Source organism: Xyrauchen texanus, chromosome 31 (assembly GCF_025860055.1).
Source record: "Xyrauchen texanus isolate HMW12.3.18 chromosome 31, RBS_HiC_50CHRs, whole genome shotgun sequence".
In the NCBI taxonomy this organism is placed as follows: domain Eukaryota; kingdom Metazoa; phylum Chordata; class Actinopteri; order Cypriniformes; family Catostomidae; genus Xyrauchen; species Xyrauchen texanus.
The window spans coordinates 31,589,760-31,607,892 of record NC_068306.1 but is presented as its reverse complement, the minus strand read 5'-3'; the positions used below and the strand labels follow the sequence as shown (position 1 = coordinate 31,607,892).

The window sequence follows — 18,133 nt, the reverse complement described above, 5'->3', positions numbered from 1 at the left end:
AATCCGATGATATCAGACAATGCTGCACAAAGATCTTTTTTATAATTTTCGTTTTGTTTCCAGTACTAAATATTTAACTTCTCAATAGTGGTGGCTCAGTGGTTGAGGCTCATGGTTACTGACCAGAAGGTCGGGGGTTCAAGCCCCAGCACCACCAAGATGCCACTGTTGGGCCCTTGAGCAAGGCACTTAACTCCAGGTTGCTCCGGGGGGATTGTCCCTGTAATAAGTGCACTGTAAGTCGCTTTGGATAAAAGCGTCTGCCAAATGCATAAATGTAAATGTAAATGTCAATAAAAACACACAAAATGATTTAAAAGGTTTTCTGAGAAGCAAAATTGCTTAGGTTAGATTTATGTCAGCAAACATAAAAACCTTTTGCCAAGGGATATTCATATATATTCTTTGAAAACAAGTTAATATCTTAATAAATAATGTTTTTCATGGTGCAGCATCTAACCTTTGGGCACATGTGACATTTACAGTCTTATTTCTTATAATACAGTTTCTTGTACCGTTAGATGCAGTAATCACGTGTCTGGAAGGTGAAATGCATATGGTAATTGTATGCAGATGAGAGTATGCATAGTGTGGCTAACTGTTTTGGGGTAGATTAGACAGCATTTGGGATACTAACTTTACAATTAGCTGACATTGAACCCCACTCTGAGTTTAACAGCAGTGATATATCACCAGTGTGCCCTGGTAGTGCAGATATTCACTCTTGTCTAATCTATCTATAATCAACAAATCAACACAACTGTAATTTGATGCGTTAAAAGTTGTACTTTAGAATAATCTAAAACATATAAAATAAAATGACACCAAATCATCCTTAATGAAAAAAAAACCATACATTTCTATCGGAAAATTGATCTTTTGAGGATCCAGGTGTCGGCCATCTTGAAAAATGGCCGCCATCTTGAAATTTCAAGTGGCTCGGACAATTTTCTTGTCAAGTGACCCATGGAGACTGCTCATGCCAATTTTCACGCTTGTATCATAAACTGAACGATTATATCACTTAGCCGCTCCACTATTATATAACATGGTATAGTTACATACTATTTTTTATCATGTTTATAATTTGGTTTATTATTATAATTCTGTTAGCTTTCTTATTTATTCTACTTATATTTATTTATTAGAAACTTTTTTTTATTTTATTTTTTTTACACATACTTCCATTAAAAATGTTCAAGTTTCAATTATAATAAAGCGTTTGTTCAACCAAATAAAACAAATAAAAAAAACTTCCGTTTTGACTCCTTTAAGGACCATTGTAACTGGCGCGAAATTGAGACGGTTATCATACCGTGAAAATATCATACCGTTGCAACCCTAATGGGGACTCCTTTCAATTATATTAAAAAGTATGTGGACAAACTTTAGGTTGGCTTGAAAAGCCTGGTGTGAAAGTTTCAGATGGATGGAGAGACAATCAATCGATAGAGAGGAATACAGATTACTAGATACAGAAAGATAGATTGATTAGAGTAGCTAAAGGTAAAATATGTCTTGTGTGGCTCATTTGAATTTTGACAGAGTTTGAATAGTCTTGACCCATCTGAACATTCTATCAATGTAAATGAATGGGATTTTTCCAGTTTTTGATCGTCCGCTGTTGGAAAACAGTAAGTCCAATCAGTTAGAAAAGATAAAGCACACTTCTCCAAAGGGTCTGTACATTTATAAATATAAAACATTACTGTAACATATTCTTTTCTTTTCTAAGAAGGAACTAAATGCATTTTGACAGGAAATGTTGTAAATCCACCTCATTCCTGAGGGTCTTACTGGGAAACAGATGTGGGATGAACTTCCACCGGAAGTCATCCTGTAGCATTCTCAAAAGTAGGCAGCGGTCATTTAGACCTTGTTTACAGCTGGTATTAGGATTTGATTCGGATGATCCTATGACAAGTGATCAGCACAATATACTGGTGTAAATGGGGTGCAACATTTTTTGTGATCAAATCACAAAAACACATATGGAGGTAGTCAAAAGCACATTTGAAACACTGTATATACATCCAGGAGGCAGTGAAGTGCTTATCTGTCAATCAACTGCTGCTAAATCGAGAGTTTAAACTGTTCATGACTCTTTTAAAATTGTATTTAAAATTTAAAAATAGCTTACATATACATGTACGAGATCTTTACAGATCTTTTTCAATGTCTTTGTGTGCACTTACAGTACATGAAATTTCAGCTGTACCTGGAATGCCATTTTTCCAAGCTTGTTTGTCTTTTGTGAACTTTTTTCCAGTTTATTAATTTATGATGTAGTGATCCTATATGTCACAAGTGCTCACAGGAGATGCATTTGTGCAACCAACAACAATGTGTCTCGCCTGACCACGGATCGGATCATCCAAGATACAACTTAGTACTGTGATTATGTGCTTTAATTACCAATACCTGTTGTTCTTCAAGAATCCAGAAGATGGCACTGTGTTAAAGAAAATGTAACAAGTGGTATGAGAAAAAGACATACAAGACCAACATGTAACGTGCAATCTGTCAATAAACATAGACTTGTCCGAGTTAGTCAAAGTAAATGGTTTACTTTGAACCACTGATCAAAACAAATACCAGCTATAAACAAGGTCTTAGTGAGTATTGTATTATGTTTTGCTCAAGTCGTTTCAGCTAGAACATGCTACAATGTTCTTACAGAGCTCAGGGACAACATGTGCAGTTCATAGCTCTACATACATCCTGAGGCCACTTCTTTAAATCGTCCTCTCAAACCTCGGCTATCTATATTGTCCTTATTAAGCTCCTTCAGGCTGTGCTCACATCTAGAAATATGAATGAATGATCAACTCGGCAACGAAAAATTCATGATCGTAAGATGCAACTACAAATGTGTTTAATTCTGAGAGGAAGTACCATCCACATTTCACGCAAAGCATCACGAGGCGTAGGAATAAGGTGACATCTATGCATCTATTCGTCAACTTAAAACCCTTTAGTAAGTTCCATTCTTTGGTTTTTGTGCACCTGTGTTGTTTTCTGTTGTAACTATCACTGTGGTGGACCTGGTTTTAGATAAATGAAACAGGTTTTTGTTTGAACACACCATCTCGCGAGTGGGGGCTGCTCCCATGCACTCTCATGAATGCACAAGAGACAGCAATATCTGGTGATGATTTCCAAAAATAGTAAATGGTATGTTTCTCACCAAACTTTTTTATACTTTCATAACAATCATGAGTCTCCTTGGAATAATTTATTAGACTTCTTATTTATACTTTTGTGTTCATTTGAAGTTTGAAGATGTGGTCACCATAAACTGCCATTGTATGACATCACTGAGCACAATTTTTTTGACAGTTCACCTTTTGTGTAAAGAAAAAGAAAGAAAATGATATGGGGTTATAACAACACAGGGGTGAATGAACAATGACAGTATTTTCATTTATGGGTGAAAAATCCCTTTAAGCACTTTCAAAATCTGTGATAAATTGCAACTATTAAAAAAACTTGTGATTAATCGCGATTAAAATTTGAATCGACTGACAGCACTACTTCATTTTAATAACAGAGAGCCAAAATCTGGACATTTTCAGGCCTCTAAACACAGCTCATATTTCTTAATTTGAATAATTCAGCACTGCATCAAAGAAATGCATTCAAATTGCAAACAAAATTTCATGCAAAGCAGGTATCTGTTCATCAGCCAAAAACATGTTGGAACATCACAACTGAAGTTTGAACAGAGTCCAAATTCTGCTTGAGTGTTTACAAGGCTTCGCTGGATCAATGTGATTTCATGGAAGAGGAGTGTACATGTGTATTTTTTGTGGAAGTCAGCACTGACCCGTTTATCGATTTCTCCATGCTGCAGTTGTACAAAGCGAGCACTGATAGCAGCAATGTAGCTCTGCTGATTAGAGAAGGCGACCCGCCCTGCTCCCTTGGGGTACTTCAGCTCGGGGTCTGTGTCGATGCCTGCATAGCACACACCGCCATACAGCCTGTTCATGATCATCGCCAGCTCCACTGTCATGAAGATATAACATAATTAACAGCCATTGTCTTATAACAGCTGAATACATGATGTGTCTATTACAACAAACCAGACTGTCTCCACTCCTCCATACTTAAAGTGGTGGTGGGGAAAATAATTTGACAAGCTACTACTAATTAAAAGTAGTTAAGCTACAGACAAGCTATTCTTCGGGGGTGAAATAGCTGGCTACACTACAAGCTGCTAAAAGAAATTGGCCAATTGCATTGAAGCTACTGAAAGGGCAGTCATTTATAAATAAGCAATTATAACAATATGATAAAAGACAGTTATTTATCCAGCACAAATACAATCAGGATCTCAATAAGTGTGACAGAACACTGGAACACAAATTTGCACTAAATATAACTAATAAAGCAAAACAATATCCTACTTTATATAACCTAATTGAATTCATAGTGATAAATAGTATGTAACTAAACTTAGATTTTAATATAAGAACTGGGGTGGGTTTGTATACAAAAAACAAACTAAAAGAAACAAATTTGAAATTTTTTGAGCTACTGTCAAGCAACTACTTGTAGATATCTAAGTGTTGCTATTTTTGGTTAGTTTGTCCAACTCTGTGTTTAAGTGATTAAGGATATAAATCTCACCCAGAAACAAGTCTAAATCCACAGTCACCTAGGCTTAAGCAAAAATTATTTCTGACAATGCAATGGACAGGATATAAGGTCTCACTTGAGAGTTTCTGGTTTTATTAAATAATAAATTACAAATAATGATATTCTCAAAATGTTAAAATAATTAATGTACTCACTTTCCAGCAACAATAAAAACATGCAGCTTTGAAACATGTCTTTTTTTGTACTGAGCCAAGAGGTCATTGTATAACATTTCGATCTTTGATTGGTCACATCTCTTCTTGTCATATGAATTCGCAGGTCAGAGTTCGCCAAGCTTGAACTTTGGTGTGCAGCGAAATACAAAATTTCTTCATTTTTCCTGTCTATTTCCTGTCTCCCACATTCGGATGCGTTTGAATGGAAATGAGTAAAGAACTAAATCTAGTGTGACCGCACCTTAATACTGAATAAGTTAACAAAGGAACAAAAAACCTTCGTCAACCATGTTACCTGCACGAAGCGGGCGTGGCACTCCGCCCACAAATATAGTCTTTCTGGGGTCCAGGGGCTGTGATCCATCCATCACAAAATCACTATCATTAAGATTCCATGGACGAATCTGGACCTGTTACAAAAGCACAAGTCAACAAATGCAATAGCAGCTGTATGCACCAAAAACAGACAATCAAGAATAACAGTTTTGACAAAAGAAAGAAGCAAGATATGAGGATTGATTTGAAAATCAATGTCTTGAAGACAGCAAAAATCACATTATTACATGTTGATTGATTTGAGCAGAGGTGCAGCAGTATAATTCATCCTTACAGGTTTGTCTTTAATGGTGGGGCTGGAAACGCATAAGTAGAGCTTTCCATCCTCCTCAATACAGGCATCAATCAGAGCCTGAACAGAGCTCTCATCTTGAAACAAGAGAAATGCGTAACCTATGGAAAAATGCATTTTAGAGTTAGCAATAGATGCAGACTGATATAAAATTAGTGCCAATTGCTGCTATTTGGAACTATCGTTATCAGCAGAAATCAATGCCGATTTTTTACATTTAGAATGGCTTGATAGAATGGCTTGATTCTACAGTATAACAGAAGCCTCTAGAGTTGAAATAAAATTAATCATGTAGGGATTTGCTTCAATGCATATTTTGTCATTTTGAAAAAGATAATCAATTGTTCCAAATTTAAGCAAGGGCGTGCAAAGTAAAATACGAGTTCATGGTAACAGAGCAAAGTCTCTGTCATTTCAAAATAAGAGTGCCTTGTGCGTTTTGACCTTGTTTATATTTAAAAGTCCCACGTTATGAACCAAATCTAAAAAATGTTCCAAGGAGCATCCTATAGCTTTCTTATGCAGCCAAGTGCATTCACTACTAACATACGACCAAAAGTTAAATTTCAGGCTGCAGATGATGTTTGGCAGGCATGGGACAATTGTGATCCATATACATATTCAGAATTTATGTATTGTTTATTGTTTATATTAACATGGTTGGCAGTGATTGAACCATGCTGCCCATTATTTGAAACAGAATTAATTATGCTATATATTTCTGATTGGTAGAATGCTTAAGCACTGGCTATCACTTGTTTGTTTGACACTGCAAAGCGAGAACATTGAGAAGAGTAGAAGAAAAATATAGTAACATAAAAGTTTTTGTTGTATAGTTTGTTTATTTGTGCTTTTCCATATACACACTGTTGCAAAGCAGCTTTACAGAAAATCAGCTGTAATTTCAGTAATGTTTTAAAAACATGAATCACCAACACTCCTGGAAATGAAACAAAGAATTTGATTTTAAAAAAATCACTTTCACCACGTTCTATAGTCTTATATTGCTTATATCTTTTTGGGGTGCATCGATCCATTTAGCATTTATAAAATATTGAAGGGATGATCAGCACTCTTTTTTGAACCAATCTTTTTTGAAAGACCATCCTTTTAAAGAATAATTTAATCCAAGTGCCACTTTTACTAAATTTCAGCTCACCTTTTGGAGGGAAGTATGACTTGCTTTCTGCTTTATGAGGCCAGTCCACAAACAGGTGCCCAAAGCGACGAAAACTAGCAGTTATCTCATCTAGTAAGGATAATATCACACATAAAAATAAGAGTCTTTTTAGCATTCATTTGTAAGCATCCAATCAAGAAAACAGTTTTAAAGCCAACACCAAACCTTAAAACAGAGGACAATCTAAATTACTTTACTACCTTCGTCTATGTCAGGTGGGAGGCCACCCACAAAGACTTTGCGAGAGTAGCGCTCCACCCTCTCTCCGTTCTGGTGAGGGAAGCAGTGGGGGGATCCGAGGCCGGGCAGACCCTGATCAGCTCTTTCCTCATCTGGGAAGCCATCTTCCATGGGGAACAGGGATGAGTGTCCTGAAGGGGTAGAAGGCAAGTTAACACCTGGCACAGAGTGTCTATGCAGCATCCCTGCACCACAGAGTGAATTTAAATCAACTGACGGATTACGCTGATACCAAGCAACACTGTGAAGACAGAAAACGATGTCAAGTTGATTGTGAAATTTTGAATGCATAGAGATTTTTGAAGTCTGCATTATGGCAACTCTGTTCCTGTAATCAAACAAATCATAGCCCACATTTTTATTTGATGATCAAAGGCATTTTCACATTATTACTATATGAATCAACATCATTTAATCAATGATTGTGTCAGACATGTTTAGAAAGGATGGATGTGTATGTTAAAGTCATGAGTGGAAATGGAAAAACAAATGCATGTGCAGCGAAAAGCTTGTTTGTTGTCGAAAATTTTTATCATTGCAGCTATAACCTGGGCTGAGTACTTCTTTAAAATGGAAGCTCAACATGTTATTAAACGCAGGGGTGTAAAGTAACAAATTACAAATAATCACATTACTGTAATTAAGTAGTTTTTCCCAGGAATTGTACTTTAAGTAGTTAAAAATGTTTATACTTTTACTTGAGTACATTTTAAGTGCTGTAAAGTGAATCCGGAAAGTATTCACAGCGCTTCACTTTTCCCACATTTTGTTATGTTACAGCCTTATTCCAAAATTTATTAATTAAATGTATTATTTTCCTCAAAATTCTACAAACAATACCCCACAATGACAACGTAAAAGAAGTTTGTTTGAAATCTTTGCAAATTTATTAAAAATAAAAAAATTAAATGAAAAAAATAAAAAATAAAAATCACATGTACAAAAGTATTCACAGCCTTTGCTCAATACTTCGTTGAAGCACCATTTGGCACTAATTACAGCCTCAAGTATGTTTGAGTATGATGCTACAAGCTTGGAAAAACTATTTTTAGGCAGTTTCTCCCATTCTTCTTTGCAGGACCTCTCAAGCTCCATCAGGTTGGATGGGGACCGTCGGTGCACAGCCATTTTCAGATCTCTCCAGAGATGTTCATACAGGTTCAAGTCTGGGCTCTGGCTGGGCCACTCAAGGACATTTCACAGAGTTGTCCCGTAGCCACTCCTTTGTTATTTTGGCTGTGTGTTTAGGGTTGTTGTCCTGTTGGAAGATGAACCTTCACCCCAGTCTGAGGTCCAGAGTGCTCTGGAGCAGGTTTTCATCAAGGATGTCCCTGTACATTGGTGCATTCATCTTTCCCTCGATCCTGACTAGTCTCCCAGTTCCTGCCGCTGAAAAATATGACGTTTGATTCAAATGATGAAACAAAGATTCAATCTTTGTTTCATCATACCAGAGAATTTTGTTTCTCATGGTCTGAGAGTCCTTCAGGTGTTTTTTGGCAAACTCCAGGCGGGCTGTCATGTGCATTTTTACGGAGGAGTGGCTTCCATACAGGCCTGATTGGTGGAGTGCTGCAAAGATGGTTGTTCTTCTGGAAGGTTCTCCTCTCCACAGAGAAACGCTGAGTGACCATCGGGTTCTTGGTCACCTCCCTGACTAAGGCCATTCTCCCCTGATCGCTCCGTTTGGCCGGGTGGCCAGCTCAAGGAAGAGTCCTTTAGGTGGTTCTAAACTTCTTCCATTTATGGATGATGGAGACCACTGTGCTCATTGGGACCTTCAATGCTGCAGAAATATTTCTGTACCCTTCCCCAGATCTGTGCCTCGATACAATCCTGTCTTGGAGTTCTACAGACAATTCCTTGGACTTCATGGCTTGGTTTGTGCTCTGATATGCACTGTTAACTGTGGGACCTTATATAGACAGGTGTGTGGCTTTCCAAATAATGTCAAATCAACTGAATTTACCACAGGTGGACTCCAATCAAGTTGTAGAAACATCTCAAGGATGGTCAGTGGAAACAGGATGCACCTGAGCTCAATATTAAGTGCAATGGCAAAGGCTGTGAATATTATGTACATGTGATTTCTTCATTTTTTATTTTTAATACATTTGCAAAGATTTCATATAAACTACTTTCACTTTGTATGGGGTATTGTTTGTTGAATTTTGAGGAATATAATTAATTTAATCCATTTTGGAATAAGGATGTAACATAACAAAATGTGGAAAAGTGAAGCGCTGTGAATACATTCCGGATGCACTGTAACTGTACTTTTACTGCGCTATTTTCCCACCATCGGTGTTCGCTACTTCCCTGTCCTGATTTTATTTTTATCTATCAATATGATTTGCTAGGGAAATTCTTGTGACTCCCGTCAAATCACACATAAAAAACTTGAACAGCAGCTGGAGATCTAGCCAACTGTTATGGATGTGGAAGGTGCATCAAACACATTTCAACACCTGAACATCTCTGCCACACCTGAAAGGGATTTTCACAGTGAAAAAGACCAATTGCTTGACTGTGTCATGTGAGTTTAACTTGCTCAAGTCAGATATCAGCATTAATCCTGCATCTAATTTTATGAAACAGAGTTAAATTTCATATTTCTGCTTCCTAGATTCTGTGTGTATATAACGTAGTCTGTAATTTATCTATCCATCACTGAGATCATTGTGTTGATGTGAGAGATTAAGGCAATGTTATCAATAGGGCAGGGCGATAAAATGATCTTGATCCAAAATACCGATGATAAAATTGAGCCTCTGTTCTATATCTAGATATCTATTACATCGGTCGGGATGGTTGATCTAGATAAAATATAAAAGACTAGCTTTTTATTTCCTGATGTCTGTAGCTGCGTGCTGTTTGATTGACAGGTGGCTAATGTTTGAGTGCTAATATGATAGGTGTGGGTTAGAAAAATATAAATAATCAAGTCCATTTTTGCCAGAAATTCTTCTTCCTGCCCAGTAGATGGAAATATGCATGAAAAATGTGAATCACCAAAATCAAAAGAAGAAAGTGAAAGTTAAAGTGGAGATTGAATTCTCCTCCCTGTTTAGTCAGTAGTAAAAATTGCCTTAAATATTGATCTGTTTCTCACCCAACCTATCATATCTCTTCTGAAGACATGGATTTAACCACTGGAGTCACATGGATTAGGCTACTTTTATGTTGACTTGTGTGATTTTTGGAGCTACAAAATTTTGGCATCCATTCACTTGCAATGTATAGATTAAAAGAGCTGAAATATTCCCTTAAAAATGTTAATTTGTGTTCTGCTGAAGAAAGAAAGTCATACACATTCGGGATGGCATAAGGGTGACAACATTTTTCATTTTTGTGTGAATTATTCCTTTGAAGCCCAATGTGGCCCCTGTACCAAACAAATACTCTACCCCCTATATTGTGCGTTACATGACGCGCCAAGTGACCCTGCTTGTTGAACATTGTTCTGAACATGTTTTATGCGCAACAGTAACTCTATCTGTCAGCATTAAGGGGAGTTTACACATTACACATAAACTGATTTTAATATAATTGTTTCATACGTTACTATATAAAATGAGGATCATTGTATTGAAAATAACTTTCATCTTTTCATTTCTTTAATAATGTAGCCCTTTTATTACAATTTTTCCATCAGATTCATGTAGTGTTTACATTATCATAGATAAGTGATGCATTTTAAAAGTTGTCACTCACAAACACCAATAAAATACCTATTTTTTTTATTCTTTCTGGCAAACAGAAAGGGAAAGTAAATGTCAGTATGTGTGCTACATTTTTAAATTGTAGCATAGAGTTTTATTATAAAAGGTGCATAGATTTCACAACTCAGTACTCAATACTTATGAGTACTTTTAAATGAGCTACTCTTTTACTCTTACTTGAGTAGTTTTTAGGACAGTTACTTTAAGTCTACTCAAGCTAAATTTTTTAAGAAGTAACAAATTTTGAGTATTATTTTTCAGCATTCTTTCCACACCGGATTAGAAGAACATTTTGTCAGTGTCTCTCTACATCTGTTGGCCAGTTTGTGGTCATGTAGCACTGCAGCAGAGCTTCAGAAGCGATAAAGGGTGAGGGGAGGGGATTGTAGTATTAGTCTGAATCTTCTAGCTCAAGCCACTCCTGCAAATTTCAAGAGTTTATGTAAGGGAGTTAGCCACAACTGTGGCCTGTTTGTTGTGTGTGTGTGTGTGTGTGTGTGTGTGTGTGTGTGTGTGTGTGTATACGGCTGCACAGACCACAGAGAAGCCCCAATCAAATATACTTTGCAACAGAAAAAAGAAAAGCACTGGAGTACTGGAGGAAAGGGGCACACAATCAATAAACAAATGGAAATGAAGGCTGCACATGTGCATGCAAACAACCAACAATACCCAAAATACACTTCATGCAGATGCTGGCATAATTCTACCAATATCTAAAACAGATTAGAAAGTAGTTTCACATTTCGCTTATTTGGATTGTTAAAAGTTCTTTACCTCGTCGCCTCCCATAATTCCTTGCTGCATGTAAAATAAGATGACCACAAGTAACGCATCCCCAATGGTAAATGTGGACTCATACTAAACTGCTTAAACTAACAGGAAATCTAGACTGTCAAATCTGAACAGTTTTTTTTTTTTTTTAGGTAAAAATAGTCTTAGTTTGGATGGTTTCTTCTTAAAGGTGCTGGAAGTGATTTTTCATGGAAAAGTATGCAAACAATGTTCCTACTCCCTTAAAGATATAAACTAAATAAGTGTCCTGAGATATCTCAGTGTCTCTGTAGACTTTGTAAAAAAAAAAAAAAATAATAAAAATGTGTCCATGGAACGAGGACATTGACACTTTTCACCTATCAATCATTTTGCTCATTCTCATAGTGTTGTATTTGAAAGGGATCATTGGGGCTATGATTCATAACATTTGTCAGTTGAGGACACTATTGTGCCACTGTTGAATTTGACAGGAACAAACAAAGCAGCACTTTTGCTCTGTTTTGGTTTCAAAATAATCTTTGGAGGGCGGGGTTTTGGAATGAGGGGGTGTGGCTAATTCAATGACTCTGACACGAAAGCTTCAGAACACTAAAATCACTTACAGCACCTTTAAACAATAAAGTACTGTTTATATAAAAAACAGATCAACGTTTATTGCCCCATTTCATCATAAAAAATGTTGTGGGGTAAGCGCACAAATACTCTATAGGGAATGTGCTAGATTAAACACATGTATATTGATAACATTTATGGCATGCTGTTTATTACAACAAAATGTATTTAACTCATCCCACTGTTTGTAAAAACAAGCAAAAATCCCATTTACAGTTATGCACTTGGAAGTCTACAGGGCAAGCCATTCTGGAGGGTTTAAATGCAGAAAAGTAAATCTTGATTTTTTGTTTAAGTGCTTACAAGAATTCTTAGTTATTTGAACTGTAATGTTGTCTAAATAGTCTTTTTGCTGTGGGACTACTGTTCGATGCAGATGAATTTCTGATTAAGCTTCATGAGGGCAAATTTTTCTTGTGTAAACACATTCTGGTCTCTTAATGGTCAATTTCTAGACTCCTAACATATATCAAGCCAAAGTTAGTGGTTTGTTCGTATTACATGGTCATTACAGGAGTTGAAAGATTGGATCTAACTTCGCACATATAAGGTTAGTCAGTAGTCATGTTCCATCCAAGTTACAAATTAAATTTATGTGAATATTCTGAATAGATCAAAAACAATTTGCAGAGTAGCATTTCCATTCCATGTGTTTAACAAAATTTCACATTTTGGAGAAACTGACGCAAAATAGAAATGAAAATGATGTTAAAGCTGCTGTAGCTCTTTTATTAAACATAATGAATTACTTGGGTTTAAGAGCGTGCAGACAAAATTGCCTGACGAACTTGCTTCTTAGCGTTCAGAGGCTGATGCCTTATGTCTGGAAGCGAAAGCATGTCACACAGTTCTGGAAGGTAATAGCAGCCAAGTTTAATGGCAGGCTTTTGCCTTACAGAATAACCAGAGCAACATTTGAGATGCTATGCAATCATGATATTGATAATATTCTATGAGCAAATTATGTATTTACATGGTATGTTGAGGCAAACCCACAGTACATTTTTGATGTGCATCTACTGTATATGTCTTAAAAATGTAATAAAAAAAAAAAATGTATCCACAAGAAGTGTTTATGTACATTTTGGAGATTTAATTCGCATCTTGGTGTTTCCATCCAGCATTTTTTATGTGATATCCCAAAATTTGCATTAAAAATAAATATATGTGGATGAACCCAGCTAGTAATTTTATCAAACCAGTTTAATATGTATAATGGTTAAGCCTCATGGCCATACATTCGAAATGTGTATTTTAAAGTTTGTCCTGGTGCAATACCTTGCCCCATAGTCTTTCATTATAAGATTGTTACAGTAAACATGATTTTTGTTTGTTCATTATACTAAGTAACAAGTCAAAATTATTTTCTGTTGTAATCAACGGCATGTTACAGACGTTGTTGAGAGTTTAATTTTGTATTGAACTTGGAATGTTACTTTAACTAAACTAGACTCAAAATGGTAACTAAACTGTCTATATTTTCATGGCTCAGTGACTCATGACTCAGTGACTCATGGCTCAGTGAAGAATGTATATGAAGGTGACCTTGTGCAACTGCTGTAACACATGCGATTCTGCCTACCTGTACAAACGTGTCTTAGTTCAGAGCCCACTTACGAACAACAACTACTGATTACCAATGGCTACAAGGAAATCATGAAAGCTCCACATCTCATTCTAAATGCTGTTTGGAAACGTCATTAAAGAACACTGTAATGGTTTTGTAATGTCCTAAATTATTAACAAACTATTGACAATAACAATTTAAAAATGTTTTTTTCAGACATTTCAATTATTGGAAACGGTCTCTAAAGAGACAATCATTTGTGAAGTGTTGAGAAAACATACAAAGTGATTTAGTGACACGTAGTCATAGATGTTGAGTCACTTTTTTTTGTCAGCCCTGAATTATATATTCTATATAGACATCCTTATATTAATCTCATTCTAAAACAGGCTTGAGCTCATTTTGTTGCTCAAGAGCACATGACAATACAAGTTTATAGAATGATACATGGCCAGGGTCCAAAATGAACACTCACCATAAAAAGAATGCAAGTGCAAATGTAATAAAAACTCAAAACAAATTAAGGTTACACAGCAGTAATTTTATTAAGAACTTCAACATTACTTGATTTAAATTGACTTACCCTCACTGATTTAGTGACGTGTAATTCAAATAATAAAAAAAAAAACATTCAAACCATCTGCTCAAGACAATATCATTCAAGTTGCAACTTGTAAATCTTTTCCACAGTAGAAGTTCATCTAGGATGCCTAACATATTTTCTCAAAACACCATGTTGCAATGCATATGTGGGATATTCTTCAAATTAAGCCACCAAAGCAAAAATGAGGACCAAAATCTTGAAAGGACTTTTGTGACGTGCAGTTTCAACGAAAGATACTTTCTATATGATGCAGCGAGCGCTGTTTACCACGAATTTGCAAGGAAAACCAGTGAAATAATCCCATTTTCATAGTGAAAAAAATATTTTAATACATAATACAAATTTTATGGTCAGAAAGAAATCTCTCTGGCTGGCCTACCACCATTTATAGGTGTGGAAAAAGTTCATTTTGGACCCTATACATGGCTAAATATGTTTTAAGGTGTAAAAACAGACAAGCATCATTTATGTTAAAGAACAGAGAAATCTGAGGGCCTGTGTAGCTCAGCAAGTAAAGACACTGACTACCACACCTGGAGTAGTAAGTTAGAATCAGGACGTGTGAGTTACTCCAGTCAGGCTTCCCAAGCAACCAATTGGCCCGGTTGCTAGGGTGGGTGGAGTCATGGTGGGTTAACCTCCTCGTGGTCGCTATAACGTGGTTCTCCATCTCGATGGGGCATGTGGTGAGTTGTGCATGGATGCCGCAGAGAATAGCGTGAGCCTCCACACATGCTAGGACTCAGTGGTAACACACTCAACAAGCCACATGATAAAATGCATGGATTGACGGTCTCAGATGAGGCGGCAACTGAGATTCGTCCTCTGCCACCCAGATTGAGGCGAGTCATTATGACACCACAAGGACTTACAGTGCATTGGGAATTGGGCATTCCAAATTGAGGAGAAAAGACCAAATTTTCATTATATTCTCAGTCATAAGGAGGGTAAATGTATTAACAAACCAGAGGAGGGGAAGAGATCAGCAGAATCTTGATATCCTTCATGATTAATTTGTTTTATTTGGGGTGAAATTGGAAATATTAAATCATAAATATTTACATTACCACATGTCTCAAATCTATGCAAATGAACTAAATTGTTTCAGCTACAATAGCATGTCCTAACGGCAACTCAACCACCTGGATAATGAACCAGTGAGACAAAGTGCCCCAATAAAGACTAAAGCTAAAACAAGGTTAGTGCTACCTAGGCAAGAATTTGCAGTTAATCTTGCTGGCTGTCAACACATCGCTCGATGGGCCTGTCCATCTACCCTTGTGATTGTAGTTATAATAAAGGTGCTAGTTCACTGGCACACTAAACCAATAAAAAAAATCACGTACATACCATTTATGGGCAAAGGGCTGTCTCCTCCTGGATGGGTGAATCCGAGGCGACCTTAGAAAGAGAAAGGTATTAATCACAGCATGGTTGAAATTACATACACAAACATATCTCTATAGCAAGCACTGTCCGCATACTGTTTGTGTTTAAATGTAGAGTAACAAGCCTCCAATTTTCGAGACTCCACAACAATTTAAATGTACAGAATAGTTTCAAGTGATACTTGTAGTTCACACACAAATGTAAATTCTGTCATTTACTCACCCTTGTGTCGTTTGAGCTCATTTTGAGTCTCTTTCTTTCTTTAAGGAACATTAAAGGAGATATTTTGCAGAGTTTTTGAGGGCTCTTAAGCTCCAAAAGGAACACAAAACAACGTAGTAACACTGGAGTAAAATTACATTTACCATAAAAGAACCATAAATGTAGTCCATACAACTTATAAATCTAAATCAGGGGTTTACACACTGTTGTCCAGGGACCCACAGGGTGCTGGAAGGGGTGCTTGGAGGTCTGCAGAAAATTTCCAAGAAAAAAAGAAATATTTAAAAACATTGACATTACAGATTTTGGCATTTGAGTTTAATTGAAAATGTTTCTATTAAGGTTTATAGTCTAATAGTGAAAAGACAAAGATGCACTGTAAACATAATAATAAATGAAGAGCAAATACTTTTACAGGTAATATTTTAAAGATAATATATTAATAATGCCTTTTGGCTTAAGTACAATTACAATACAAAAGCCAACAATTATTTAACTTTGAGTATGCTTTATTTAGCACTATTATTCTTGTCTTAATACATGAAAATATAAAACTGAAATTATATTTTAGGAAGAAGGGTCTCTCTTGAAAGTATCATCATGCTTGGCAGTCCTTGAAACCAAAAGGTCTGAAAAACCCTGCACTAAATGATAGCTGTGTGAGTAACAGCCATAAAGTTAACTCGCCGTCAATTTTAAATTTGCTCCATAGCACTTAAATCTAATTTGCATTTATGTACATTAATTTATGGTGGATCAAGATGCAGTGGTTTGAACTGAATTGAATTAAATTGAAACTTTATTGTCCACTCTCATAGAAATGTATCTTTAAACACAACATTAATGCCAAATACCATTGGTTCTTGTAATCATTAGTAATGTGGCATATTTTAATGTACACAAATGAGTTGAATGGACTACTTCAATCATTCTTTGGTGGTGCATCTTTGTTCATTGTGGAGCTTGATGGCCCCTGGTTACTACATACCTTATACTGTGTTTCATTTAAGAACCACGGTCACATGTCTTTGGAGAAACATGAGTGAAATGACAGAATTTACATTGAGTGAACTATTGCTTTAAGATAAGATCAAACTTCTGGTACTCCAGAACACAATAATGGAGACCCACCAAATGACTCTGGGTCGATACAAAATGAGGGAACATATATTTTAATGAAACCATGCCATGCTACTGCCCTCAAGGAAAATAGTCATCAGAAGGGGTGTTTGCAGGGTCTCCCGTGTTAAATTATCTTGCAAAGTGCCTCTTTTTATATGTATCCCAGGCATGTTACAATACTCTCTCAGATCCAGATCATTTTCATTCTCATGTTGAGCTCAGCCACTTTCATCAAGTAAAACCAGCAAGGCTTGTATATGGATTGTTTCACTCTGGGGGCACACTGGCTCTGGTCGCTCCATCCTTCTACTGTTCACTCTTGAGAGCAGTCTGGTGGCCAGGGCCAGCACACAATTGTGTTGCCTTAGAGAGAACAGAGAGCTCTTTTACAAGCAAAGGACAATGCTGGAAGCTATTCAAAGCAACTTGTACATTGGACTGTTTCTCTTCCCTCTTGTTTGGTCACATTTGCCTCACTGGGTTGCTGTCTGCAGGGTTGCCCGCTGAGCTCTGCGGGTGTAGCGTTGCTCGGTTAGAGATACATTTACCCTGAAAGCTGCCCAAGTTTGGTTGAGGGACTGTACTGTATGTGGTGGTGAGCAGAGCTACATGCATGCTTTTATTTAAAAAGCTGCATTATTGCTACATTATTGGATTACACAAAGCATGGTCAATTTCTGCAAAGACGAAATATGAAATTATAAAACCTGACATAAAATACTGCTGTTTAAAAGTGAGGAAGCTATTGCAGATTTTCATATTCGGTTCATTACTTGCACCGTGGATCAATTTGCACACATCAGTAAAAAAAAAAAAAAAAGGTGTGTGTACACATGGTAAGATTGTGCGGGCGGTGTCCATTTGTTTTTTAGAAATCATGTGCTTAGGAAATGGCATACCACTGAAGACTTAAAAAAAAACTTGCAGTCGACCAGTATAGCATTTTTTAATTGTCACTACAGATATTTTAATAAGCAGGGTGGCTCGCTGTTGATATAATAGCAGTCTATGTATTTGGTTTGATGTAAAGTAGAGATGGGACGATATATCTAATTTTTATATAATCGCAAACTAAAAAAGTGATGAACCATATCGTGGCATAACTCGATATTTCAAAATTTTTAACATTGCTTTCTGTCCATGTGATCATAAATAAAATGACCCATCAAACATCATAATCTTTCTATAGCTTGATTCTACCCATACTGTGCTTTTTTTCTACACTGTTTACTGTTTACAGCCTTTGAAGTGCT

At 36.4% G+C, this 18,133-nt stretch overlaps 1 protein-coding gene across 2 annotated transcripts in view; it reads right to left on the bottom strand.

The window, feature by feature from the left end:
- The window catches only part of LOC127625120 (cytoplasmic polyadenylation element-binding protein 4-like), a 47,440-nt gene that overhangs the window by 4,150 nt on the left and 25,157 nt on the right, over positions 1 to 18,133 (bottom strand). The window contains exons 4-10 of one of the 2 annotated variants that reach the window (XM_052100205.1): positions 15,498 to 15,548; positions 11,365 to 11,388; positions 6,826 to 6,996; positions 6,605 to 6,694; positions 5,428 to 5,546; positions 5,113 to 5,227; positions 3,827 to 4,008 (exon numbers count right to left, since the gene is read on the bottom strand). In XM_052100205.1, coding sequence (XP_051956165.1) covers positions 3,827 to 4,008; positions 5,113 to 5,227; positions 5,428 to 5,546; positions 6,605 to 6,694; positions 6,826 to 6,996; positions 11,365 to 11,388; positions 15,498 to 15,548 — 752 coding nt within the window. The remainder of the gene's footprint in view (positions 1 to 3,826; positions 4,009 to 5,112; positions 5,228 to 5,427; positions 5,547 to 6,604; positions 6,695 to 6,825; positions 6,997 to 11,364; positions 11,389 to 15,497; positions 15,549 to 18,133) is intronic. The other variant, XM_052100206.1, reaches the window with a different exon arrangement.